Source organism: Bactrocera dorsalis, chromosome 1, assembly GCF_023373825.1.
Source record: "Bactrocera dorsalis isolate Fly_Bdor chromosome 1, ASM2337382v1, whole genome shotgun sequence".
NCBI lineage: Eukaryota > Metazoa > Arthropoda > Insecta > Diptera > Tephritidae > Bactrocera > Bactrocera dorsalis.
The window spans coordinates 7,571,240-7,597,093 of NC_064303.1; the positions used below are offsets into that span (position 1 = coordinate 7,571,240).

At 41.7% G+C, this 25,854-nt stretch overlaps 2 protein-coding genes across 6 annotated transcripts; one reads left to right on the forward strand and one right to left on the reverse strand.

Moving 5' to 3' along the window:
• Positions 1-230: 230 nt before the first annotated feature.
• On the reverse strand, positions 231-14,347 carry LOC105233645 (collagen alpha-2(XI) chain). 2 transcript variants are annotated; one of them, XM_049457012.1, is made up of 11 exons: positions 14,218-14,347; positions 10,126-10,405; positions 5,145-6,616; positions 5,006-5,080; positions 4,837-4,947; positions 4,506-4,766; positions 3,529-4,446; positions 2,894-3,469; positions 2,566-2,836; positions 804-2,509; positions 231-744 (listed from the first exon to the last, which is right to left on the reverse strand). In XM_049457012.1, the coding sequence occupies exons 2-11, from the start codon at positions 10,259-10,261 to the stop codon at positions 601-603; spliced, it is 5,670 nt and encodes a 1,889-aa protein (XP_049312969.1). In that variant the 5' UTR covers positions 10,262-10,405; positions 14,218-14,347; the 3' UTR covers positions 231-600. The 2 variants fall into 2 exon arrangements, with proteins under 2 accessions (XP_049312969.1, XP_049312962.1); XM_049457005.1 differs by having other exon boundaries at positions 14,213-14,317.
• A 2,131-nt stretch (positions 14,348-16,478) lies between these two features.
• LOC105233647 (keratin-associated protein 16-1) lies at positions 16,479-20,502 on the forward strand. 4 transcript variants are annotated; one of them, XR_003845481.2, is made up of 5 exons: positions 16,479-16,607; positions 16,678-16,808; positions 18,501-18,984; positions 19,581-19,997; positions 20,065-20,502. XR_003845481.2 is itself a non-coding variant. In XM_011215779.4 (4 exons), exons 2-4 carry the CDS (start codon positions 16,701-16,703, stop codon positions 20,073-20,075), a joined length of 603 nt encoding a protein of 200 aa, XP_011214081.1. In that variant the 5' UTR covers positions 16,479-16,607; positions 16,678-16,700; the 3' UTR covers positions 20,076-20,502. The 4 variants fall into 4 exon arrangements, 3 of the variants coding, with proteins under 3 accessions (XP_011214081.1, XP_011214078.2, XP_049313096.1); XM_011215779.4 differs by lacking the exon at positions 19,581-19,997; XM_011215776.3 differs by lacking the exons at positions 19,581-19,997; positions 20,065-20,502 and adding an exon at positions 17,110-17,887 and having other exon boundaries at positions 18,501-18,641.
• The last annotated feature ends 5,352 nt before the right edge of the window (positions 20,503-25,854 follow it).

Consider the following 25,854-nt stretch of genomic DNA (forward strand, 5'->3'; position numbering starts at 1 on the left):
ATTCCACCTTAATATTCCTGCAGCTCAGTAGAGTTTTTATGCAAGCTATGATGGCGGGATTTATCTAAGCTATTTCCAGACTTTTAACAATTGCGCCATTGGATACACATTCAACTGTTACAACAAAGCAGAAGCAGGCTTCTGGTCCTTTTTGCCCAAAATACTGGAAAGATTTTAGTTATTAATTCTCTCTTTAAGCTAACCTAACCTCAACTTCTACAAATACTTGATTTCATAGTCATTATTTTTTATTTCACTTAATTTTTACAGTTATGTTTGTATTGAATTCATGTAAAAAAAACTTAAGTTACAACAAAAGACTCTCTCAGCTTAAAATAGTGTAGATATATGTAAACAAATTAGAAACTTTAAAACTAAATACACTTACAACAATTCGAATGCTTATAGACTTCTTAAACAATTATAGCAGTCGATTAAGTCTAATCAAAACTTCTATGCTTATGACGTAATTAACTCTATGTGTTGTTGGTATATTTTTACTAGATAAATATGTATTTTAAAAATTCTCAGCTCGCTCGTTCAGTTTCTCTCTCGCTCTCTTTATAACGTTATATGTGATATTTGTGGTCATTTTATGGCTCATTTGAAGCATGCTGGCCCCACCTTGAAACCAAATGCTTGATCCGTACGCGCAAAGTCCCGCGGATAGAAGTCCACCAGTGGCAGATAATTGAGCCGTTTGGTGCGTACCAAGAGCACAGTCTCGCCATGCGCGTTTGGTTGCTAGAGAAAACAGAAAAATAGGGTTTAAAAACTCCACAGAGAGACCAATTCTTCATTACCTGACACTCATCGCGCAGCACTTCCGGTTTAAGATCTGTACCCTCGTGTGCGATTTCCATGTCGTTTTCGCCAAGCAGTCGCAGCGACTGCGCATAACCCTGTTCCGCTGCGCTGTACCAAGCCACCGAATTGCTGCAGATGTAGGTGAAATTCTGATGCGCCTCCTCAGTTAGCAGGCGCAAGAAGGTCAGCTGCACAGAGCCCACGCCGTCGTAGGTGATTTTTTCGCCACCACTTAGGCGTGAATACCAATCGAGTTGGCCGGGTTGACGACGCGGTACCAATGGCGCTTCTGCTGTATGCGCATCTGGTTGTATGCAGGTCTCGCCGCCGGCGCTCATGTTGCAGTAGACATAGATCGCATCATCGGGCATGCCGGCGTTCGGATCGACCCAGTACCAGCCATTCTCGAATTGTGGATGCGCATAGTGTAGGTCACGGCAGGTGCGCACGGGGTTGTCCTGCGTGCCGGTCGGTTTGCGCATGCGGTCCATTTCTAAACGCATGCTGTAGATGGCGCTGTACATGTCCACCAGTTTACCGCCCGCTGCCGCTTCGCCGTGTAGTGTTGGCTTCTTCTTACGTTTTCGTTTTGATTTCTTGTGATGGTCTTGTGTAGCGCTTGTAGGTTCTGGCGCTGAAGGCACACCCATAATTTCATTGAAGTCATCATCTTCTTCAAATGGCACTAAATCCTCGTGTATGTCTATATCGCGTCGTCGACGTGTTTCCGCTTTTGTGCCCGAGTATTGTTGCATTTGGAAGAGCAGTTCTGGTGGTATGAGTGGAGCTTCGGCTGGCGCACCTGGTGGTCCAGCTGGTCCGGGTGGACCTGTGTCACCTTTATCGCCAGCTGCTCCTTCAGTTCCTTTAGGTCCGGGTGGACCAATTGGTCCAGGTTGGCCTTGTGGACCATCATTGCCTTTAGGTCCGAGTGCTCCTACAGGGCCTGGTTCGCCCTTGCGTCCCTCTGGTCCATGTGGGCCACGTAAGCCGCGATCACCTTTATCACCTTGATCACCTTTCAATCCCACCATTCCTAATTCGCCACGATGGCCTTTTGGCCCACGTCTACCACGATCACCTTTGGGTCCTGCTGGTCCTTGTTCTCCAATACTGCCTTCTTTTCCGGGTACACCCTCTGGTCCGGGCAATCCTGTTTCACCTACTTCACCCGGCAATCCTCTTGTACCAGGCTGTCCCTGTAGTCCGGGCAATCCCTGTGGGCCTAAAATACCTTGCGGTCCTTGCGGCCCCAAATCGCCCTTATCACCTTTTTCACCAATTGGTCCTGGGCTTCCTTGTAAGCCAGCTGGTCCTTCAGGACCTTGTTTTCCTGTTGGGCCAGGTTCACCTATTCTGCCTTCTGGTCCCATATCGCCGATTGGTCCCTGCTCGCCTGGTTTTCCATCTTCACCGTCAGGTCCCACATCACCTTTTGGTCCCATCAAACCGGGCTCACCTCTCGCGCCTGGATAACCACGTGGGCCAACAGCACCTTTTGGCCCCTCTTGACCTTGTATGCCTTTTCGTCCAGGTGGACCGATTGGCCCAGATTTACCTTGCTCTCCTTTAGGGCCTGGTGACCCAGGTTCCCCTATTTTACCCATTGGACCCACAGGACCCGGAGGCCCTTGTGGTCCATCTGAACCCGTTGCACCTTGAGGACCGCGGGGTCCAGGTTTTCCCTGTTGTCCATGTACTCCTACGGAAATAATATAAATAGCATTTCTTAATTCCAAATTTATTTGAAGTACGAACCTTTCAATCCTCTTCTGCCTTGTTCTCCTGGCAAACCTGGTGGTCCTACTGGACCAATTAGTCCATCATCACCGCGCTCACCTTTAAGGCCTGCTGGCCCTGGTAGACCTTGAACACCTGGTTTACCAACAGGTCCTGGTAGGCCGGGTTTTCCATCTTCACCTTTAATACCCCTTCGACCAGTCTCTCCTGGCGGTCCCTTGTCCCCCGGCGAGCCAGGTGGTCCAGATTCACCACGTGGCCCTTGTGCTCCAGTGGATCCTACTGGACCCTAAAATATTTCATTATTAAATCATCTTGAAAGAATCAGCACTTAAATTGAACTTACTGGTTCGCCCCTACTTCCTTTCAGACCTTTTTCACCAGGTGGTCCAGTTTCTCCTTTGTCACCATCTTCACCGGGCGTACCTTGAGGACCCGGCGGCCCTGGTAAGCCACGTAGTCCAGTCAAACCGTCTCTACCAGCTGGCCCAATTGGTCCTTTTTCACCAGGTTCACCTTTAGCACCAGGTGAACCCGCACTGCCTGGAGGACCAGGATTTCCTGGAGCACCCTGGGGACCGGAATTTCCAGGCTCCCCCGACTGACCTTTATCACCAGGATACCCAGGGGCACCTAGTAAACCTTGCTCCCCTTTCAGACCAGGTAATCCAGGCTGACCTTGATGACCACGTTCACCTGGAAAACCCGGAAGACCTGTTGCACCCTGCGGTCCAGGGATTCCTATAGGACCAATCGGACCAGGTGGGCCTTCTTTGCCTGATTCACCCGGTAAGCCTGCTTCTCCTGGTAACCCTGGCAAACCTGGTGCTCCAGACTCTCCAATAGGGCCTAGTTCGCCAGGTGCTCCACGTGGTCCAATAACTCCTGGTTCTCCTGGAGGTCCAGGTTTTCCCGCTTCGCCCTTTAATAAAAGAATGCAATAAATACATCTTATTTAAATCCTACATGCATTATACATACAGGCTGCCCTCGTTCTCCTGGTGGACCCATAACACCGTTCTTCCCATCTGCGCCAGGTGCACCTGGTAATCCAATGAAACCACGCGGACCTTCTGTTCCTTGTGGCCCACTTTCACCTTGAGGGCCTGGTGCTCCAGGTTGACCGGTGTCCCCTTTCGGCCCGGGATTACCATCGTTACCACGTCTTCCCCTCGAGCCTCTAAAGCCTCTAGGGCCCATTTCACCACGTTCACCCGACTGTCCTTGCAAACCACGTTCGCCTTTTATACCCGCCGGTCCGGAAGTTCCAGTTGCACCTTTGTCTCCCTTATCACCAGACGGACCAGGATAACCTTGAAAGCCTTGTGGACCTTGTTTACCCTTTTCACCGGGTAAACCTTGTGAACCAGTTTCGCCTCTTGGACCCTCAAAACCTTTTGGACCCTCTGGACCTTCTGGGCCTGGGCTACCAGGTGAACCTGGTGAGCCACGTTCACCAGGCAAACCAGCATCACCCTTTTCACCGTCTAATCCTCTGTCGCCGTTATCACCTTTATCGCCAGGAGAACCACGTTGTCCATCGTCGCCTTTAAGTCCGCGAGGCCCGGGAAATCCGACAGGACCTTGTACGCCTTGCATTCCTTGGTCGCCTTTTGGCCCAATGGCGCCTGGTGTGCCCGCATGACCAGGAGCACCATCTGCCCCAGGCAAACCTGGAAGTCCAGGCTTACCAGGTGGTCCAGCAATACCGGGCGGTCCAAGATTTCCTTGAGGCCCAGGTGCTCCAGGAGGACCATTTGGACCTATTTGCCCTGGAGGCCCTGCTGGTCCTGTTAAACCAGTAGCACCTTTGGCTCCCTGTTGGCCTTCTGCTCCTTGTAACCCTGGATTGCCTGCAGGTCCTGGGAAACCACGTGGTCCTGGGAAACCGCGTGGGCCCTGAAGCAATTTATTTATTAGAAAATTTAAAACCATATAATATTTATCAAATAACTCACCAGTTCTCCAGGTAAACCAGGTAGGCCAGGTGGTCCTTCTTCGCCAGGATGTCCTTCTACACCTTGCTGGCCTTTCTCACCCGTTAGGCCTGGTAAACCACGATGACCCTTTTCACCCGGCAAACCAATAGGACCCATTGGACCGATTTCACCTTTCGGTCCCTGAGGTCCAACTGCTCCTCGTTCACCATCTCTTCCAGAACGACCACGTCGTCCATCACGTCCCGGTGGGCCACTAGGTCCTCGCAATCCTCGTAACCCCTGCCGAAGGTATATATTCTAAACGTTAGGTCAATATGTAAAGCAGGAAATTAGCAAAAAATTTAATTACCGGTTCCCCAACATCACCGGGTTCGCCCTTATCACCACGTTGACCAGGCATACCTGGTGGACCAGGTACTCCTGTGAGTCCCATCGGTCCTTCAGGTCCACGCAAAGCCATCTGAAATCGAAATTTTTTCTATAAGATACAACAAACCGCATAGTTTTCGGCTACTTGCCATATGTTGAGATATCATTTGTCGCAGAGCCTCCGCTTGTGTATCCGGTCCCTTCTCATTGCCACCTTGTGTCGTCTGTAAAAAATAAATAAATTCAAATCATTTAGTTCGTTTTTATTAGTATTAATCAAAATCTTACAGGAACTACAAACACATGTCCTGGTGGTCCTTGTATGCCTTGAGTGCCCGCCAAACCATCTCGACCAGCTTCACCTTTTGGTCCTGGTTCGCCCGGTGGTCCAGGCGTGCCAGTATAACCTCTGGGACCGGGATAACAGATGGTGTTACTACCACCCACAACATAGCTTGGATCTGACGAATTCTGTTTGGGGCCACCATTTCTTCGTCCATCTACATTTCGATTTACCGCGGGGATGTGAGGCTCTGTAGAATTTACGTTGGATTCATTGCCATCAGATTCCAAACCTTTTCTGGCTTCTTCGTTGTCATTAGTTTCTTGGTTAGAGGGTGTGGTAAAATCAACATAATTGTCAAAGTTCAGATCCAAATTTGGGTCGATGGCATAATCATCTGAATCAAATTCTGCTGGGAAATTCGGTAGAGCAGCACTTTCTTGGCCACCTTCACCAACACCAACAGCATTTCCGCTAATACCATTAGCGCCTTGTTCCTGTCTTCGTCCACCACCGTTCACTTGGAGGTTTCCAATTAAATCGCCGCTATCTACCAGAGGTCCCGAGCTATAACTACGTGAATTGCTGTATTGAAAGTTAGGACCACTTGCAAGGACCCCACCAACAGCTCCATTTATTGCTCTGCCATCGAGTTGCCTCCTACCTTCGAAAAGACCGAGCGTGGCTCCACCCAAACCGGCGCCATCGCCGACTCCATCACCTGCTCGCCCATTGCTGCTGCTGCTCGATGATGATGACCACGACCAAGTGGCACCTCCACCACCACCACCATCACCGCCACCAACGCTTGTATATCGCTCTAAAGTAACAACGCCTTGTTGCACACAAGGTGTGGCATAACGTGTACAAACTTCATAACCCGCTTCCGGACTATTTACAATGGCCATCAATTGCACATCACCGGCGAAAAATCCCTGATCATTTGTCATTTGTGCGCCAGTAAGTATTAGGCCATTTGTCGAAATGGTGCTGCCACGAGAACGCTCCACTCTACGCGTCACCTGTTTGGTACAATCCACCACCAAAGTTGCAGCCGTGCCTTTCACACTCACACCAATGCGATGCCAATTCGTATCACTTATACCAATCCCGAAATTAATGGTGTTACGTTGGCTGAAAGTCGCATCTGATTGCTCATAGCTAAGACTAATCTCCTTGCCAAGACTAAGCGAAAGTACCTCCTCACTCTCGTCCGAATAGATGGTAAAAATGGGCGCCTTCGTTGGATTCGTTTGATTGCTGCGCAAAGCTAAAATAATTGAAAAGTCCGTGGGAAAACCATTGGGGAAGGCTTGTGCGGTTTGTATGGTAAGCATAGCATCTTTGGAGATGCGAAAAGCTGGCGAGTTGTATACTTGATAAGGATTACGTTCCACGCCGCACATGCCCGGTACACCAATGATACCAGGCGGCAGTTCGGGTAAGCCGAACTCGCGTATTAAATTCACAAAGCCATCTGGAATATATATGTTGAGCATTGTTAAGAAATTATACATTTATTCGACGGAAAGAGGTTTGAGTAGTCCTCTTAGAAATAAAGGAATTTTTGATACATTTAATCTTATTTGGGGGTACTTCTCATAAAATGTAGAATCTGTGGACTTCCAGAAGTGAAAACTAATCCACTTTGTCTTTGGGAGATTATATGGAAGCATTTCGATTCGCATATTGAAAACCAGTTACTACTTATTTGCTTTATACTTGATTTAAGTCTGACTATTAAATGGAATCCGTAACCTAGGTTTGTCTAAAACAAAATGGCCGGGATTTTAGTTTCACCAAAAGTACCCTAATTAAAGAAAACAGCCTCGGATTAGTGAACTTTTGGCAACAGGTGCTTCTTCGGACTGATTAAGCAAATGAGAAGTAAAGTGCTCTCTCGACGAACAAAGACAAAACTCATTAAGTCACTCATCATCCTCGTCCTGCTATTTGGTGCAGAGGCATGGACAATGACAACATCTGATGAGTCGACAGAACGAGTTTTGGAGAAAAAGTTTCTGTGGAAGATTTATGGTTTTCGGTGCATTTGCAGTGGCTTGGCAACTGACTCCAAAAGCTAATGCAAGCTTTCTTTCGTTTGGCGCGGATCCTCATCGACCAACGTATTCAATTCACGGTCTTCAAAGGGTTTTGTGATTATTTCACATGGATTGCCGTTAATATCGAAATCGCCGTCTTTGAAGGAACGAAACCATTCACGGCATGTTGTTTCACTTGGGCTAACAGCTCAGTAAACTTTTTGGAGCTTCCGATGTGCTTCAGCCGTCGACACCTTTGACTGAAGGCAGAAAATTAACGCACTCTGCAAATGACGATTATTTGACAAAAAACGATAAGTATTCGCATTCCCAAAAGTATATGACACATGAACAAAGTCACTAACATGGAAACTCAGTTTCTTTTCCAAATGTCTAGGTTAAGTCTATCACGTTTTGGATGTATCACCAGTAGCTGCTGGAGCGACCTATTGACAAACAATGGGAACTAAAATTAGTCAATATCTCAAAGTAGAACGCTCGCCACAGCATTTCTAACTTCAAACCACTCATAGTAGCCGCCTGCCTGTCTAAAGATCTCAAGGTATTAGTCTAGTTGACAACAAGCAATATCAATCAATTAAATCAGTTAGGCCTTTGATAAATCCATGCCAGTTCAGAAAAAATATGGATCACTGCTAACGACCTTCAGCGCCTCTTGTGCCGATCGGTCAGTGACGTCAATGCCACGACAATTGGTCATTGACACACAAAAATCAGTGTAGTTACGAGCAGCCACGAACACTGACAGCTGTGATTAGCAAATACGAACAAACGTCAAGAAATGACAAATCAATTCTGATCGATAAAACAACAATCAGAATGCGGCGTATGCGCCTTTGCTTTTGTTTTTGCAAATTTACAAATTGCAAAGAAATTTTGCGCCTAATGGAATTGAGGGGAGTAGGAGAGAGCGCAGACTGCTGCTAATGGTTTCTGCAATTCATTTTTATGTAGAAGAAGAAGAAGAAGCGTAGAACATTGCTGGGTGGCAGAAGGCACTTCGTGCTGTGTACTCATGTAATGGCACATAACGGCAGTCAACGACAACGTCATGCTCAAAAGTGATGGGCGACATTTCTAGTTGACATACTTGGTCGCATGTCCGGCGTCACATATGATTAAACTTTATGACTGATATGCAGTTTTATGGAAAAAAAGAGGAAGACTAAAAATCATATCGCTTCATTGCGCACAATTTTAACACTTTGACGATGCTTTTTCCGATATTTTCCAATAATATTCTATATATCTGTATGTATGTATATTTGAATAAGTGTGGCGCTGTCTGTTTGGATAATTAAGCACAAATGATTTGATTGTATGCGAATGATAAAAGTTTGCCGCTGTTTAATGGTTAGGAAGCCGACGCATAGACAACTCTGTATATGAATATGTGTAAACGAGAGTAGTGTAGAATGATCTATCTTATTATAAGCTTTGCTATAAGTAATGAGACCGTATAATTGCTTTATTTTTGGTTCGAAAAAAATGGGTCGCTGGAATACCGGAAATTTCGATCACATGATTTTGGCAATAGTTTATTATGAAGGTCATAAACCATATTAAAGGGTGATACATTTCGAGACCGTGGATAGTCTATATAGAACGACTTGGCTTGAGATTTTAAATTGAAAACGCACAGCCACTCGACTTTCCTAAGCGACATAGCAACGCTCTATGGGATCTTAAAATTTCAAAAAAGGTCCAACGTTTTGGAGCCAAATTTTATTCAGCAATGAGGCCTATTTCAGGCTCAAAAGGTATGTAAACAAGGTATATTGCCGTATATAGGACGAAGAGTAATCTGAAGAGATTCAAGAGTTGCCATTTCATCTAGAAAAAAAAGGGTTTGGTAAAGTTTAGGGGCCGATGGAATCATTGGTCCATATTTCTTCAAAAATCTTGCCGATGAGAACGTAACCGACAATGGCGACCGTTAACGTGCCATGATAACCGACTATTTGATGCCTGAAATTGAAGTTCGTGATCTTGGCGACAACCAGATGGCACCACTTTCCACACATCGCTTCAATCAATCGATTTATTGACAGAACACTGCGGTAAGCAGATAATTTCAAGTTTTGGACCGGTCGATTGGCCACCAAGATCGTGTAATATCCCACCGTTAGACTTTTTCCTGTAGGTATATGTAAAGTCTAAGGTCTATGCGGACAATTCCGATTTGATTCAGGCCTAGGACAACATCACGCATGTTATTCGCCAGTTACCAGCCGCAATACTCGAACGAGTCATCGAAAATTGGACTCAACGGATGTATCATCTTCTTAAATAATTGCCAAAAAATGTTCTTTTGAACGATAATAAAAGTTGTCCATTAAATTTGAAGTTTCTAGGGTTTTTCTTAAAAAAAAAGTAGGGAACCTAGAAATGGACCACCTTTTAACAAATGTTTGGATTTTTAATTTGAGATAATTTTAAGCAGTTTCACACCTCTTGACAACTTTTTTGTAGGCATTCAGGAGTTCGGCACAACTTTAAGGGAATCTAAAATCCAGGAGAGGATTCAGTAAAAGGAGGTAGCGATAGCTCTTGTGTTGAAGACCACTTCAATGGCAATGAATCATTGATAGAAATACAATCAAGAACTAACTTAAGGCAACAAAATGGCTGTCAGACATTACCATGATTCTAACTTTTTACAAGAATAATCAAAAATCTACGAATATCAATTTTGGGATGAGAAATGTGGAGTGCTACCTTTTGTAAGTCAGTACGAGTATAGGATGCGAGACAGGCCCAAGCTAATGATTTATTTCAATTTAATGAAATAATACCATGACAATAGTTCGGGATTGACATTTAGGACAATTTTGTTTAAAAATAGTTCAACATATATGTACATAAATACAAAAAATAATATATGTACTCATAGTAGTACTCATATTTTTTATTAACTACTCACCATCACTTGGTTCCGCTGCCCTTGCAGTTGTAAAATTAGTAGCCAGTAGAGTCACAGCAAAAACAATGTAGAAGCCAATTTTCGTGAGTCCAGTTAAATGATGATTTCGCAACATAACATTCCATGGGAATCTCATGTTTCGAAGTATTTCTGATGCCGGCAGATTCACCTAAATGTATGGTGAATTCAGCGCATCAAAACACAATTTTTTTTTTTCAAAAGTTAAAACAATTTCACAATTTAGTTAAAAAATAGTCGCACTTCATTGTTGGGATTGACACTTTAATTGTATTAAATTTTATTTTTGTGCATGGAAAATATGAAAAGGAAAATATTAATTTATAAAAAAATATATAGAAAATATAACAGTATTAATAAAATATTTCAGACAACAGATATTTTTTTTATTTCACGTGTCTTTTACATTTTTCTCGGCTTTTTGTCACTTAATATACCAAACAATATAGTCTTAATATATATTTACATTTTTTGTTTGCGATTATTATTTTATTTTTTAGTCAGATTATTAGTCACTTCACTAAAATGTGCTTTAATATTGTTCAGATATATCTTATAATTATGTTTATTTATTCCATTTTGGCTTTGTTAATTTTTTATATACACAATTTTTTTTATATTTTTTTAAGAGTATTCAATTTTTTGCTTTAAGATTTTAATATATAATATGCATATATTGCTTTGTTTGTATTTATTTCAATTTTTTCAGCATTTTTTTAGGTTAGTGTTGAAATTCCCTCTATCAAAATCTGCAAGTTCCAAAAGGCCGCTACTTTCATGCATATGGGATATGTGTAATATATTATTTAAATAATGGAGAAAGAAGATATGCTATTTCGCTTCAAAAAATTAACTCTAATCTCTTCTAGACCAGGATGTATATAGTTCTTCGTAAATGAGCGCAATCGGATCACTGCCACGCCCACATAACGCTTTTTATTGAAAACCTATGTATAAGTTACCATAAATAAGCAGCAAACTAAGATACAAAACTGTTAATTGGCGCTACAAATCCCATTAAGAAGGGCCCAACTCCCTAAAAAGTTTAATGTAATATCTCCTACAACAACCTTAAATGAAAAAGTTGGTTCTTAGTTGGTCTAGACTTCGGTCTAAACTCTCTCTGGACCATTTTGGAGAGCAAGATCTGAAGTAAAGAATACACCAGTCTTGAGATACTGAAGAAAACCATTGTCCGTGAGTGGGCCAAAATACCGGCAAGTCACATTCGGGCAGCTTGTGATTCGTTTTTTGACCGTCTCAAGGTCATATTTAAGGAAAAAGGTAGTCATATCGAGCAAAAGTGAATTGGTCCTGAATTTATGTTTATTTTCACACCTTTTGTACTTTAAAATAAATAAAAATAATTATCCAAATCGAATTTATGGCGAGTGCTCAATTCGTACTTAATTGGTTAGGTGGACGACATTGCAGCAGTAATTATAGTACGAGATATAGAAGAAGAGCGAAAAAAGAATAATCAGGTCGTGATATACCCGCAAAGAGGGCTAGACTTACGCAAACTCTAGCTCTATACGGAAATGCAGAGCTACTACTGCTAACAAATAATCATATAACCTCTCAAAGTAAGTATACGAATGGCGGATATTCTTAGAACACAAAAAATAATAAATTATCCAGGCGTAAGACAGCAACCCAAACTAACCTTCTGGGTACAAATCCAGTACCCCGCAGGAAAAGCAACCAAGTTCCCGTCACAACTTAGCAGACTAATGGAAAAATTGGAGGCTTCAGCCAAGAAAAGAGAAGCCTCCTAATGTCGACGGCAATCAGCATCCTATTACACGGAGCTGAGATCCAGACAGTTGTCCTTAAAAAGGAAAAACAACGTAACCGAACCACAATAGTGTCAGTTGACGCAATATTTGTTATAAGCGGTAATGCCATACGAAAAGAAAAGGCTGTTGAAGCTAAAGGAAATATCCAAAAATAACAAGAGCGCAATGGAACAAATAAAGAAAGGTACAATAAGAACATGACAACGAAGATGGGAGAATAAGAGTTGTGGCGGAATGGACGGCCAGACTAATAAAAGACATAAACTTATGGACAAACCGAAAATTCGGATTTTATACAATTTAGCTGTTACGGTCACGGATACTTCAAAAAGTACCTCCACAGAATGGGAAAAGTCAAAGAGTCGTCATGCCTGTACACAATTTTTTGAATGTGTGCGATGATAAGAAGAACGCACCGTGCCAGAAGCCCTAGTTGCTCCAATAAACGCGCATAAATTAATCAGCGTCCTGCTGGAGAGTGATTACTCAGAAATTCGCAGCAAATTTTGCTAATTGCTGCATAGTAAGGTGAGTAAGGTGAGACCTGGAAGCTGGTGTAAAAATCTCAATGTGAAAAATGTAATGCCATACTGAAGTAATGCAAATGTGATTCCAGTGTAGGCGACGGTTCCTTAGAGGGAGGTTTTTGGTGACCTGCAAGTAGCACATCCTGTTGCTGTGCAGCGGAAAGCATTTTCCACCACCTCACCCGAAAATAATCTTATAATTTTAGTTTTTTAATGTTTCATTTAAAATTTGCAATTTTATAAAAATTTTTTTAAAAAATTTAATTATAAAAATATTACGCAATCTAGTAATAATTTTATACCTTTCATTACTTTAAATAATTAATAATATTTATTATTATTATTTTTTATATTATTTAATTGGATTGTTATCATTTTAATAATTTTTAGTAAAATTTGTTTGTTTTATTATTTTATTTTCTATTAATTGTAAACTTGTGATCTTATTTTTTTCAGTTAATTTAAATTATATATACATATATGTATTACACAATATTGTTATTTACTTTTCATTGATATTTTTTCAAAACATTTTTCATTTCGTGCGATAAGCGTGGGAATTATATATGTATATATATACACATAGATGCCGGCATAAATCTGGTTGTCACAGTCAATATACACGCTACTGACACAGTTTTTCCACCTTCATTGATAAGCCAACCGAGCTTATCAGTGCCTGCCAAACACTGACCTACGCCAAGATCCTAAAAGAGCTCAAAAGACACAAAAAGAATTTCACCACTTTGCCACGCGACCCAGAGCGACAAAACTACAGAGAGAGTTACAGCAAATTCAGTAATTAAAAATAAATTAAGTTTTTTTCAGAATAAACGAGACTAAAAAAGCTATTTCATTGATAAAGCGCGGCGCTTATCTGAGCCGGCGGCCGGCTGGCGCATTCACACTATGTTTGTATGTAAATAAATGCTATTAATATGTGTGTCATCAGCTGTTCATAGTAACTGTATATATAGCAGCAGACAAGCAGCTGATAAGAACGCCGAAAATATTTAAACGCACTTCAAGTCCGAGTTCCGAGTTCTAGCACAGCCAGCGTCGCAATCAAGCGGATGCGACTAGAAGAGGACAGCGCCGAATTTTAATTTTAGTTTCTCAGCTTTCGTTTAGTTAGTGCGCTTGATAACATTATGAACTTTTTATTAGCAAACTAGATGGCTTTATCACAAAAAACTCGCTTGCTGCGCCAGCGAATGCAAAGAAAACCAAAGTTTTTGGAGCACAGTTGGGGAAATGGTTGAATATATTTTTTAAAAAATTAGTAAAAAATATATTTTTAGCAGCGAAGATGAAAAAAATTTTCCATAATTTCAAAAAATTAAAAAGGAAACACATTAAACAATTCGAAGTCACACAATAAACCGTTAAAAGCACCAGAAATATTCCTCATAAACTTTTATGATTTCTAAAACTAAATTTTCTTCTTTAAAACTGTTTCAAAAATCCCTTTTTCTTTTCAAAAGTAGCGAAAACCTTCTTAAATATATTTAATAGCATCAAAACTAAGAAATTTAATGTCTCGCACTTATATGCGAAGACAGTGATGTCACTTCCGGTTGACCCCGTTAACTTTAGATCGCTTCAATTGCACTTTTTTCTTTATTAATTTGCATGAAATATCACTTTTCCACATCTGCTTCACTTTTATTTATCCACAATTATCTTTTTATTCGCATTTTTGCATAAAAAAGTGGATTTTCTCTTATATTTTCAGCTTATCACCTAACCTCAATCAAGCACTTCTCCAGCCATTCACTTCACTTGCACAAGAATCTTTATTTTATTTTCCGAAACCACAAACTGTAACCAACGGCCGCCGAACACGAACTGAGCCAACGGTATTTGAAGTTGCATTTAAGAAGCTCGAATTGATGTTGCGATCTCAATGACGATCACTTTGGTTGGAGCGCGTTGTAGCTGGCGGCGTGTCGGTGTGGTGAATAAGCTCAAGAGCGTAAAAACAATGGTTTTAGTTTTAATTTTTGGAGCAATGAGTAGAAAGCCGTAATTTCGACTTGTGTGTTTTTCTTGTTAATGAGATTTGCGCAGAGTCTTTTTAGCTGGATCTTTAACAAGGCTTTCTTTCGCAATTTACCAGTTCTTGATGGATGTTTATTCTCATGAAAGTCTCGCTAAAATACCGCATGAGATAATTTTTTTCGTAACATGGATTAGAGATTCCAGAAAAAGTGGTCAGACCTTCATTGCTAATTTTATATGGCCAAGTACCGGACTGACGTATGGAACGACTTGACCCATTTTACGTCGCGATTTTAATTTGAAAGCGTAAGAAGTACAGCAAGTGCGAGAACTAAAGCCGCTCGACCTTCTCAATCGACAGTCGCTCTATGAACAAAAAGATCCGACGAATTCAAGCAAAATTTTGTTCAAGGATGAGGCCCACTTCTGGCTCGTGGTCGCGCGTTTGAGACGAAGAGCAACCTAAAGAGTATCAAGAGCTGTCATTTTATCAGAAAAAGCAACGGTTTGGTGTGGTTTGTAGGCCGGTGGAATTATCGGTTCATATCTCTTCAAAAATTACATTGGTGAGAACGGTACCGTCAACAACGACCGTTATCGCGCCATGACGACCGACCATTTGATTCCTGAAATTGAATCCTGTGATTTTGGCGACATTTGGTTTCAACAAGACGGCGTCACTTCCCACACATCGCCACTAAGATCGTGAAATATCACTCCGCTAGACTTCTTTCTGTCCAGTTACCAATCGAAACGCTCGAACGAGTCATCGAGATTTTGACTCAACGAATGAACCATCTGAAATGCCGCTGCTAACGTTTCAAGGAGATAATCTTCTAAAAATTAATGCCAAGGAATGTTATTTCGAATGATCATAAACACTCCCCATTAAATTCGAAGTTTCTGTGTTTTTTCTTTACTTTTCCAAGAAAGCCTAATTACGCAACTCCTCAATCGATTTAGATCCTATATTACAATACAAATTAACTCCACAAATTCTGTCAACATATAGTCGATTTAAGCCTATAACTCCCAAAACGCGTCAAGTGAACGAAACCGATATCTTCTCTAAGGCATTATTCAATATTCTGAAGGGAAATAAATCAGACATTTTCTGATAGTCAAGTCTTGGTTTGAATATTCTTATTAAATGGACTTCACTCCGTTCCATATCGTTGTAGAAATGACAGCAAAAAGGTACAGACCTGCTCGTCATCAGGACGTGGTAAGAAAAGGCTAATAAACGATCACGAACAGAGTGTTATTGGAGAAGGTCTACCTTTGGTGCTCTTTCCTAGAAGTAAACCTCCAGGAACAGAATGTCATTGGATAGAGTCAACCATTGGTACTCTTTCCTAGACTCAAACCCCCACTGGACTACAAAAGTTAATGAATGGGCTCCATTCTTGAGGCGTGACTTCACAGAAGCACAGTGCAATGTTATACAGGCAGCTCGAAACAGCAGATGGAACTAGGGCTGGTATAGTAGAACCACATACCAAACTGTCAGTGCTCATGGGAAAGTTTCCAAGTATTTTTCAAACTGAGATCAATGCCATTAGCAGATCGGTAGAAATTGTTCTAGAGATAAGCTACCACGGGGAACGAATTGCCATCCTCAGTAAGAGTCAAGGGACACTTCAGGCAAACTTGACCCTTGAAAACAAATCAGCAATGGAACGGAAGTGCATAAGAATGCTGAACAGTATTGCTATTGAAAATAGCATCCTACTAGTATGAATCTGTGGCCATAGAGGAATCAAAGTGTCCTTGGTTCCTAATGATAAGAAATTGAGAAATGATTTTCTGTAATGATAAGAAAATCAGGAGAGATTTTCTGCAGTTTTTAAGACCCATTCGTCGAAAGTGTCGCTGTGTTTAACCCAGTAATCAACACACTCTTGCTTAACCGACACAAAGTTTTATCGACTAGATCTGAATTAACCCAATATCCTTTAGAACTCTGCATCACCACCTCCTGTGAAAAACACTCTGTACATTTAGTACACGTAGCCATGGTAAAATAAATTAAACTTCAGAAATTTCTTTCAAAAAATTTTCATTCATTTCTAAATTTTCAGCCCTTTTAGCTGTATCTAAATTTCAAGTGAACTTATTTTCTTTAAAAAGTTAAAAAGTAAGTATTTTGTTGGCAATAACCATGGTTTAGAGTCCAGACCTCAATGACTATGCGCTTTCGTTTGCAGAAATTTAAAAAACACGTCTCAAAATGTGCGACCCTTGCTGCTCTCCCTGCGGACCGTGTCCATCGCCTTGCGGCCCATGTGGGCCGTGCGGGCCCTGTAGCCCCTGCGATCCATGCTGTGCACCGTTTGAGGTAAGTCAACGGCGTTGACAACAACACGTCGTCAACACGCTTTTGCAAATTTTCTTTGCCTCGAAATTGTGTAGCAAACAGAAATTTCACATTTTTTGCTCTTCCACTCCAACAAACAATCAACCACAACCACAAAAAAATCGTGAACCAACAATTGCTAATAAAAATATAAACTAAATTGGAACAACGACGCAACACTGGTGAACAACAACGCAACACTGGCGCTCAACAACAAAATTTTACACGGAAAAACTTCGTTTGGATTAACGCTGGCACGGACTTAACCTCAAAATGGATATAGTGCTCGCCAAAATGCTATACAGGCGCCCATTTGGATGCGTTGCCGCAGTGTGCGCCACGCGTACCGCCGCCATGCCCGAAATGCATAACAGTACAACAACCGCCACGACTCATCTGTCGCAAGCGTGTCGTCTTCAATGAGAAAATAGTACCGGAACCGATGGTGGTTAATCGTTGTCGCCAAATAACCATACCCAAAGTTGTGGATACAACACGTGTCATAAAAGTACCCAAGCTAACGTGGGTCTCACAGATGGTCCGCGAGCCAAGGGTCATCTACTATCCATCGATGGTGCCCGATCCCTATGTGGTTTGCTATCCGAAACGTATATGCGAACCGCGCGAAGTATGCCAAGCGATCTTATGCCAGCCGAAGCCGCAAACAATTGATATACCGCCGCCACGTGAATATTGTTGCTATCCCACCGGACCGATTAATTACAAGCCGAGCGTAGCATGTCCACCATGTCCAATGGGACCGTGCTCACCGTGCGGACCTTGCGGTGCATTGCCATGCTTTTCGACCAATCAATATCCGATTTGTGAACCGAGCGGATGCTTCCCGTGCAAGCCGTCTGGACCTTGCGGTCCTTGTGGACCTTGCTCGCCGTGCCGCGGACCTTGCGGCCCTTGTGGACCTTGTGGCCCTTGCGGACCGTGCAGCCCTTGCGGACCTTGTGGACCATGTGGACCATGCGGACCATGTGGTCCGTGCGGACCTTGTGGACCTTGCGGTACATCTTGCTTCGTACCAAATTGTGCACCGTGTGGACCTTGTGGTATGCCTCCCGGCTGCTTTGGTCCCGGCGGTGGTGGAGGCGCTTGTGGTCCATTCGAGGCGGCCGATGATGAAACGGCATTCGCATGTCCGACAATGCCAGCGAACGGCTCTTGCGGATCATAAGCGCTTTGCGCACGCCATTTAAGTTTAGTGGTCCATTTAAAGACCAAAAAAAGAAAGCAATTTATGCAAACCCAACAAACTTTAATAGTATTAAGACGAATGTTTTAGAAAGAATTAATTTTGATACAAACAACTTTTGAGATTCGTTCACATACCAACAGTTCATACAAGCTTCAAACATTGAGATTATATATTTCGGTTCAAAATTTTGTTGAATTAGCCACTATCAAGGTGAGTTTCATGTCGAATTTACCTTGATGCGCGCAAACCTATCAAGGTGGATTCTATTATCGTGAAACCCACCTTGATATGGTTTGCGCCGTTCGAGGTTACGATAACAGTATGCTCACCACCACCAGTCTAATGAGTGTCATTTTTGTTCTTCTCTTCCCCGCACACACATACACACTTTTCCTTTTATTTTTGTCTTTTCTTCCTTTTCTTTTTTCTTTCTCTATTGCACCTTTCTTACACTTCACACATTTTAGCCTAGAGCGTGTCGTAGTCGCGAATTGCGTTGTGGAATTATGTACACTACCTGCGACTGTATCAAAAGAAATGGCTTGCAAGACCGATGTCCGCGATCGCTTTGCCAGGGGCGTGCTGCATGTATGTGCTTCCCCGTTCCGAATTGCTGTCCAGCCTCGTTTCCACTGCGCTATGCCAATATGACAATGGGTGTGAATAATAGACGAATGCGTTGCAAGGAAACCGCCGCATTATGTGCGCGAGCCTGTGGTGGTTGTGCACCGTGTGGCCCATCATGTGGACCTTGTGGTCCTTGTGGTCCCTGTGGGCCGTCATGTTCTCCGTGTTGTGATACTGCTTGTTGTGGTGCATCGAATCCACCATGTGGTGCACCAGCTCCGATACCATGTCCACCGGCACCAGGCTGTTGTCCACCAATTGTGGAAGCTGGTGTCCCAAATCCGTGTGTGTGGAATTGTAATAATACGCCTCCAACATATCCATGTAAGTATTCTAATTAGTTTCGTTTTTAGTTTTAGTTCCGTGTCAGTTTTTGTGAGGGTCGTCATGCAAAAGAGGTTGCCGTTCGAAGAGTTCTAGCATATCGAACCACAGATCCATTTGTTTGAATAGTTCAGTAAGAGCCTTCGATGATTCTTTCTAGGTTTTTCTTTAAGTTTCAGTAGCTGGCAATGTGGGGTTCCAGAGCCACTAAAAGTCCGAACGTTCTTTGAGTTTCAGTAGCCAGCAATGTAGAGTTTCAGAGCAACTAAAAGTCCGAACAATCTTTGAGTTCTATTTCTATTTGTTTTCGAGGCTCGACTCTTCATTCTTATTTTAAATTCAAAAGTTCTTTGAATATCGGTTGTCAGCAATGTGGGATGCCGAAGCTCTGAAGCTGCACTTATTTTCAGGGTTCGACTCTTCAGTCTGATTTTAAAAGTCAGTGAATTCTACTGTAGTTATCTCAGCCTTTTCGTTCTCTTCACTCCAGTTGAATGAAAAAGATTTCCGCTATTAGTCTCACCCAAAATTTCTAAACAATCTCGCCAGTTTTGCTGCTTTTAAATGCAACTTTTTCCACATTTCTTTTTTTAAAGGGAATTTACCTTCAGGTTTACGCATAATTGGATTTAGTTATGGCTCTATGCCAGAAAATCAGTATACAATGGGACAACACGCCGATATATCTGATCCCAAACTTGGCAGGCGCAATAAGGTCACTTTTCAAAGCAAAAAATCTTCAAAATCTTCGCGTAGTCGCTAAAGTGTGAAAGCTCGAATAAACGTACACGTTGTGAGAAGATCTTGTTCGCTACAGCGATTCTTTGTGTGAAAGTCTCTTGATGAAGCTACGTGTACCCGACACTTGTGTGCTGTTCGTTTTAAATTTGATTTAACTTTTTAATGAAAATCGCAAAGTTCCACATTCAGCAGAGTTGTGTCATACCACTACCTATTGTTGCTCTTCTCTCTCGTTTTTACTGTCGCTCTCTCTCTGAGTTTCTTAGCGTTTTGTAAGTAGTTGTTGTATATCAGCATATTAACGGATTCTCTCTATTCTCTTTCTCTTCTCCGACACAGGTGGTTTTTAAATATTATTCTAAGGAAGGAAGCTAAGGCAGATTACTTTTACGACTGATAAAGGATACTGACAACAATACATTATTGTTGTTGTGTAATGAATCCATAACTCGCGCGAAGGCATCGAAATGGAAACGTTTTGGACGCTGCAGTCCCATTATAAATGCATATACATATCCGAAAAATTCCACAAATACGAGAGATTCCAACGAGAACACGTTAACATAAAATGCGTACGCAAAGAGAAAAGTACGATGTCAAACGAAGAAAAGACCGAAAGAGAGCAAGAAAAAGAGGAAGTGAGGAGTTTCATTAAATTCAGTGCGAGACATCCTTTTCACGTTTAAGTACTTTGACAAACTTTCGAAAATTTTTGTTTTTCTTTTTTAATAAAAGCTTGGTAGTGGCTATTTTTATTAAAACTCTAATACAATGTAATTTTCGTGTCGGCTCGACTCGGAATGCTTGATATTTGGTGGTAAGTATTGCACTTTATGAAATTGGTACCATAGGAAATTATATTATATAATATTACTAGCTCGAACTGCTTTCATCTGGTGATTAGTGGTTGAGGTACCTCTTTCGTATTAAACCCATAATGGGAGACGAATTTCGGAACGTTTTATTGGAACTTTCCATTGAAAGACTAGATGGAAACTTGGAACAAAAGACCCTGACTAATCTTTAGAATATCTTGAAAGACTTGATAGAAACCTGGAACAATAGACCAACCTTGATCTCTTTAGAATCTTTAGAATAGCTTCTTTTGGAAAAGTTCCTCAATTGTTAGATACAGCTTTTACAAGACAAACCCTGAATCCTTATTAGAATTCTATTGCACTTAAATAGCATTCTAAATCAATCTTCATCAGACAACTCTTCGGACAAAACATTATATAGAGACCTAGATTTATTTATGGTCCTATCCGGAGATAAAGTTCCTGATGTTACTTTCCTCTAATTGGGAGGTTCTATTCTCCGACTGGTGGACAGAATGAAGTATTTTGGGGTTTATACTTGATATGCAGCTCTCATGGAAGCCAAATATCGGTGAAAAAGTGAGGAAAGCTATATTGTCTTATACTGTTGAAGAGAAGCATTTGGGAAAAGGTGGGGTCACTCACCAAAAGTGATGTTCTGGCTCTATGAAACCGTAGTTAAGCTAATAATGTTTTATGTGGTCGTTATCTGGTGTAAGACGCTTGTAAGACCTCTAACCAGTTGGAGCAAATTCAAAGAGCGGTCCTCATCGGTATTTGTGGTGCACTAAGGATTACTACCCATACAATGGTACTCAGTACAATTTTTACGTTGCAATTGTGGATGTAGCTGGTAGGATGTTGGCAGCGAAGGCTGCTATTAAACTTGAGGAAGCTGGCTGTATGAGATGGCACAGCCAAAGAAACACTAAAATTTTCCAACTCAGATCACTGCGCCGCAAAAATCCTCGGTTCCTTTTCAGCACACTCACTTGATTGTGATTTGTGGACGTGGTGGAGAAGTTGGAAAACGGGTGCAATCAGCTTTTTCACGAATGGATCGAGGCGAAGAGGCAGAGTCGGTGGTGGACTCTTCTGTCGGTAGCTGTCCATAAACTCTAGTTTCAGATTACCAGTTCACTGTAGCGTCTTGCAAGTGAACAAAGGCACTAAGGCAGCGGCAAATGTAGTGCCTCTTCAGAGAAATGCAAGTTCACCCCGACATCCGTGCGGCTATACTGGCTCGCTGACTGCGGGTCAAAATCATCTAAGGAGTTCATGACCTCAATCGCAATAGCTTCAAGCTTCCTCCATAATAGATTGGTATTGGTACCTGGTCACAGTGGAGTCGCTGGAAACTGCAAAGTCGAAGAGCTGGCTAGGGAGGGCATCATTTTCGCAATTTCATCTGTTTGGAATGGAGTTGGTTCTCCGATGTCTGTTTGCATTCTGGTGTTACGACCTTTGATCCTTAAGTGAGCTCAGCTGGTGGTGGTCAGTGAGCAGAACTCGTATGACTGCGTGATCCTTCTGTCGTCACAATTATAGATGTTCTGACTGGGCACCGTCCAATAGGATTACACACGGAACTGCTATATATTGTCAGTTGCCTTCTGCTAAAGCAACATATATGGAGGAAGGCGAGATGAAATAATCTTGCCACTTCCTTCTCTTGCCCAGCTCTTGCCAGACTGAAATTGACATACTTATCTAGGTAGACACACACCTGTGACCAACATAGCGAAGTTGCTGGGATTGATAATAGCCGCCTTTATAAACATTTTGGAAAAACGCTTTGTCGATCGATGGAGATCCACCTTTTATGTTAGGAGTTTTTATTGATTTTTTTTTTTTATTGAAATTGAAATGCATTTTTGATGACTCATGCTCAGCTCTTGATCGATGCTACGGCTGCTACTATGCCGGTCTCTTTCGACCAATTCAGCGATTTTATCGCAATTTTCGACGACAGGCCTCCCGGAGCGTGGCGCATCTTCGACCACCTCTATACCAGAACGAAAACGTTGAAACCATCGTTGTGCGGTGGAAATGGAAACTGTATCAGGTCCATAAACTGCACAATCGATCTGAAATTTTTTAACAGGTCCTTTCCACTTCAAGAGGCTGCTCATTTGGCCGAACTGCCGTTATCAGACAACTAGAGAACATGCCTGCCATACAAAGTCTCCGATGCTAAGTCTTTTTGTGGAAAATTGTTTTAAAGAGATAAATTCATGAAATCGGGCATTGATACTTATCCAAGCCATTGTAACAATCTCCAAACAAATTGTTAACATCGGACTACTATGTATAGAGCTATATGTCACATTGTCTGCTATTCGTCAAATCGTGTCGGATAAAAAGTAGGCGGAATCCAGGTAGAGACTTGGAATAATCTGAATGATTGGTATCCACCACAATACGATATGTGAACTTTATCTTTCGAATTTAATTTTAAACTACTAATCAATGGCACCTAGCTGCTTAAATCATAATACGAAATAAATCCGTTTTTGTGTATATGAAAATTCAATCTTTCAATCAACTCTTTATCCGGCAAACCGACTTCAATGATTAAACGCTAAATTATTCGTGTAAAAGAGCGCTCCAAGCAGCACCGAGACTAAGTCTTCCTTTCAATTTAAGGAGTTCAGATAGTACCAGTTCGGCATGTGCAATCCAGGCTTTAGTACGTGGCCTTCATGTATCGGTTGTGGTCTGGGTCCATGCCTACTAAGCGTACAAACCTCAACTTGCAACTCATCATGCGCAGAATCTGGTTGTAAAACGTGCCCTTGTGGCTGTGGACAACCATATGCGTTGACTTATTCGCCAACATTTGGCAGCAGTGGAGCACTTATAAGTAGCTGTATACCCTTTCCACAACTGTGGAATTGCCACAATACACCCGCCTCATACACATGTAAGTTAGATGGAACGTATAAATTTCGGAACCTAACTCTATAACTTTTATCTTGTAAAAAAAGGTTGTTTATAATCGCTGCACTACAAGGTCCTCGGATCTGCGGACTGTCTCAATTTAAGGAGTTCCGGTACAAATTTGAACCGTTACAATAACATGCAAACATTCATTTCATATACACACATCCAGTTGTCCGGTTTTTACAAATAAATTTACAAGTTCTCTGATTTATCATATTTTTTACTATTCCTGGAGATTAAGCATATTGTAAAGTTAAGGGTCTTTAAGCTATGTAATACTAGAGTTCTTTAAGAGACGACAATATATATTTATCCATATACTGATCTTCGCTCGAAAATTAGAAGTACTACCCAAAATTGAAGCAATTAGGTAAGAAATTTCACAATATCTGGAAATACGAGTATACCAACCAAAGAAAAGACATCTAGTCGAGAGACTTTACTATAGTACTATAGGTTAGACTACATATATTTTCGTCTTTCCCCTGCGAATCGTTTGATATTCATCGTGTTGCTTCCCGGCCAGCTTCTTGCAGTTTCATTTCAAAATAACATCAAGTCGCAATAACGAACAGAGGACCAAAAATATTCGTTACGCCTACCAGAGAGGGTGAAAAATTGCGTCAAGAGCCTTCAGGACCTGTCAGTGGCAATACGGTTGGGCTTGTTCGAGTTCAAAATCATATTTTTTTATAAAATTTCGGGAGATTAACTGTACTGTAGGGTTTTAAGCTAGATGATATTAAAATAATAAATGAACCGCATACCGATCTTCGCCCAAAAATTAGAAGGACAACACTAAATTGAACCGAATAGCTCTGGCACTTGGCAAAATCTGAAACTAGAAGTACGAGTATATCAACCAAAAGAAAGAGATCTATACTATACATTTTTGTCATTTTGTTATGAATCATTTGATTGTTAGAGTGAGGCTCGAAGCTGGACGGGAAAGACTTCGTAGAATTTAGTCTTCTCGCACTTGCCTTCGAAATAAGCGTTAAGCTGCTTTATCTGGCGGAGAAGCAATAAAATTCGTAACTCCTGTTAGAGAGAGTGAAATATTGTGTCACGAGCTTTCACGATCTGCCAGTGGCAATACAATCGGGCTAGTTTTGAGTTCCTGGTTTTGTATTTTCGCGTCATGGCTGTATGGGCATCGACTCAACTTACTACGACTTTAGGTAACCATGATTCTATTAGGAAAGGTAGCGACGCCAGATACTGCGCGTTCAATGAGGACGCAAGAACTTCTGTGGCAAATACAAAAACAGACAGTTGCTCTATCGGGGTCCACTTAGTAAAGTAAAGTTGATAATTAAGAAGAATACCAGCTGCAAAAGCTGTATACTAGAAGACGAGATGGAAACACCTTTAGACTCCGTCTTGTTTGTCACGCATTTGCGATATCAAGGCTTAAACACTTTGGTGCTCATACTCTTCGCTTCGAAGATTATGGGACTAAGATAAGTTGCAGGAGGGCATAAAATTGGATACAAGAGTTCTATTTTTATGGTTTCACAAATAGGAGTCCAAGTGCGATCTCTGAATCAGCCTAACACTTTCTTCTTGATTGGCACGTATTCTCACGCTTCGATATTCCTCGAGGATTGTGGGAAGAAGATCAGTTGCAGGAGTTCTCTTAGATATACCATGAAGCTTGTGGAATTAAATTCAGATACAAGAGTACCATAAAGTTCCACAAAGGATTGTATATAGAAGTTCAAGTGCGAACTCTGGATCAGCCATCGGACCTAACCTAACCTATCTGCTGGTATCTAGGTAAGTAGGTAGGAGTGCAGACCTATCGGGCTCAATTAGCACTTGATGTGCCATTTTGATACACTGTTCGTAGAACTTCCTGTATCTGCTATGTATTACGTTTCACCTTCTCTCTCAAACCATTTTGAGGTTTCGATGAAACTACTTATGTCCGATATGCTTTTAGTGGAAATCCATTCAAGGTTTGGTGCTAGATGGATTCCAAGTGTTTTGTGTTGAATCTGTGCTAGAGCTGGGCACTCGCAGCGAAAGTGGAAGATTGTTTCCTTGTTCCCTGCTGCTCTGCAGCCACGGCAAATGGCGTTGTAGGGCATACCCATTTTAGATGCGTGTTCCCCAAATGGCCAGTGCCCTGTTGTGGTAGCTGTTACTCTGTAAACACTTTTCCTTGACCTATTTAATAAGTCGTTGGTTCTTCTGGTATGTACTTCTGAAAGAAATTACGTAAGCTCACGTAAAGTCTTCAGTAAACTCTCTTTTAGTTGTCACTGAGCACGATCCTTTAACAACTTGCTGAGACCCAAGATGGACCGAAAACTACATACAAGTATAACTAATATATATACTTGTTGTATTAACGCATCACTTT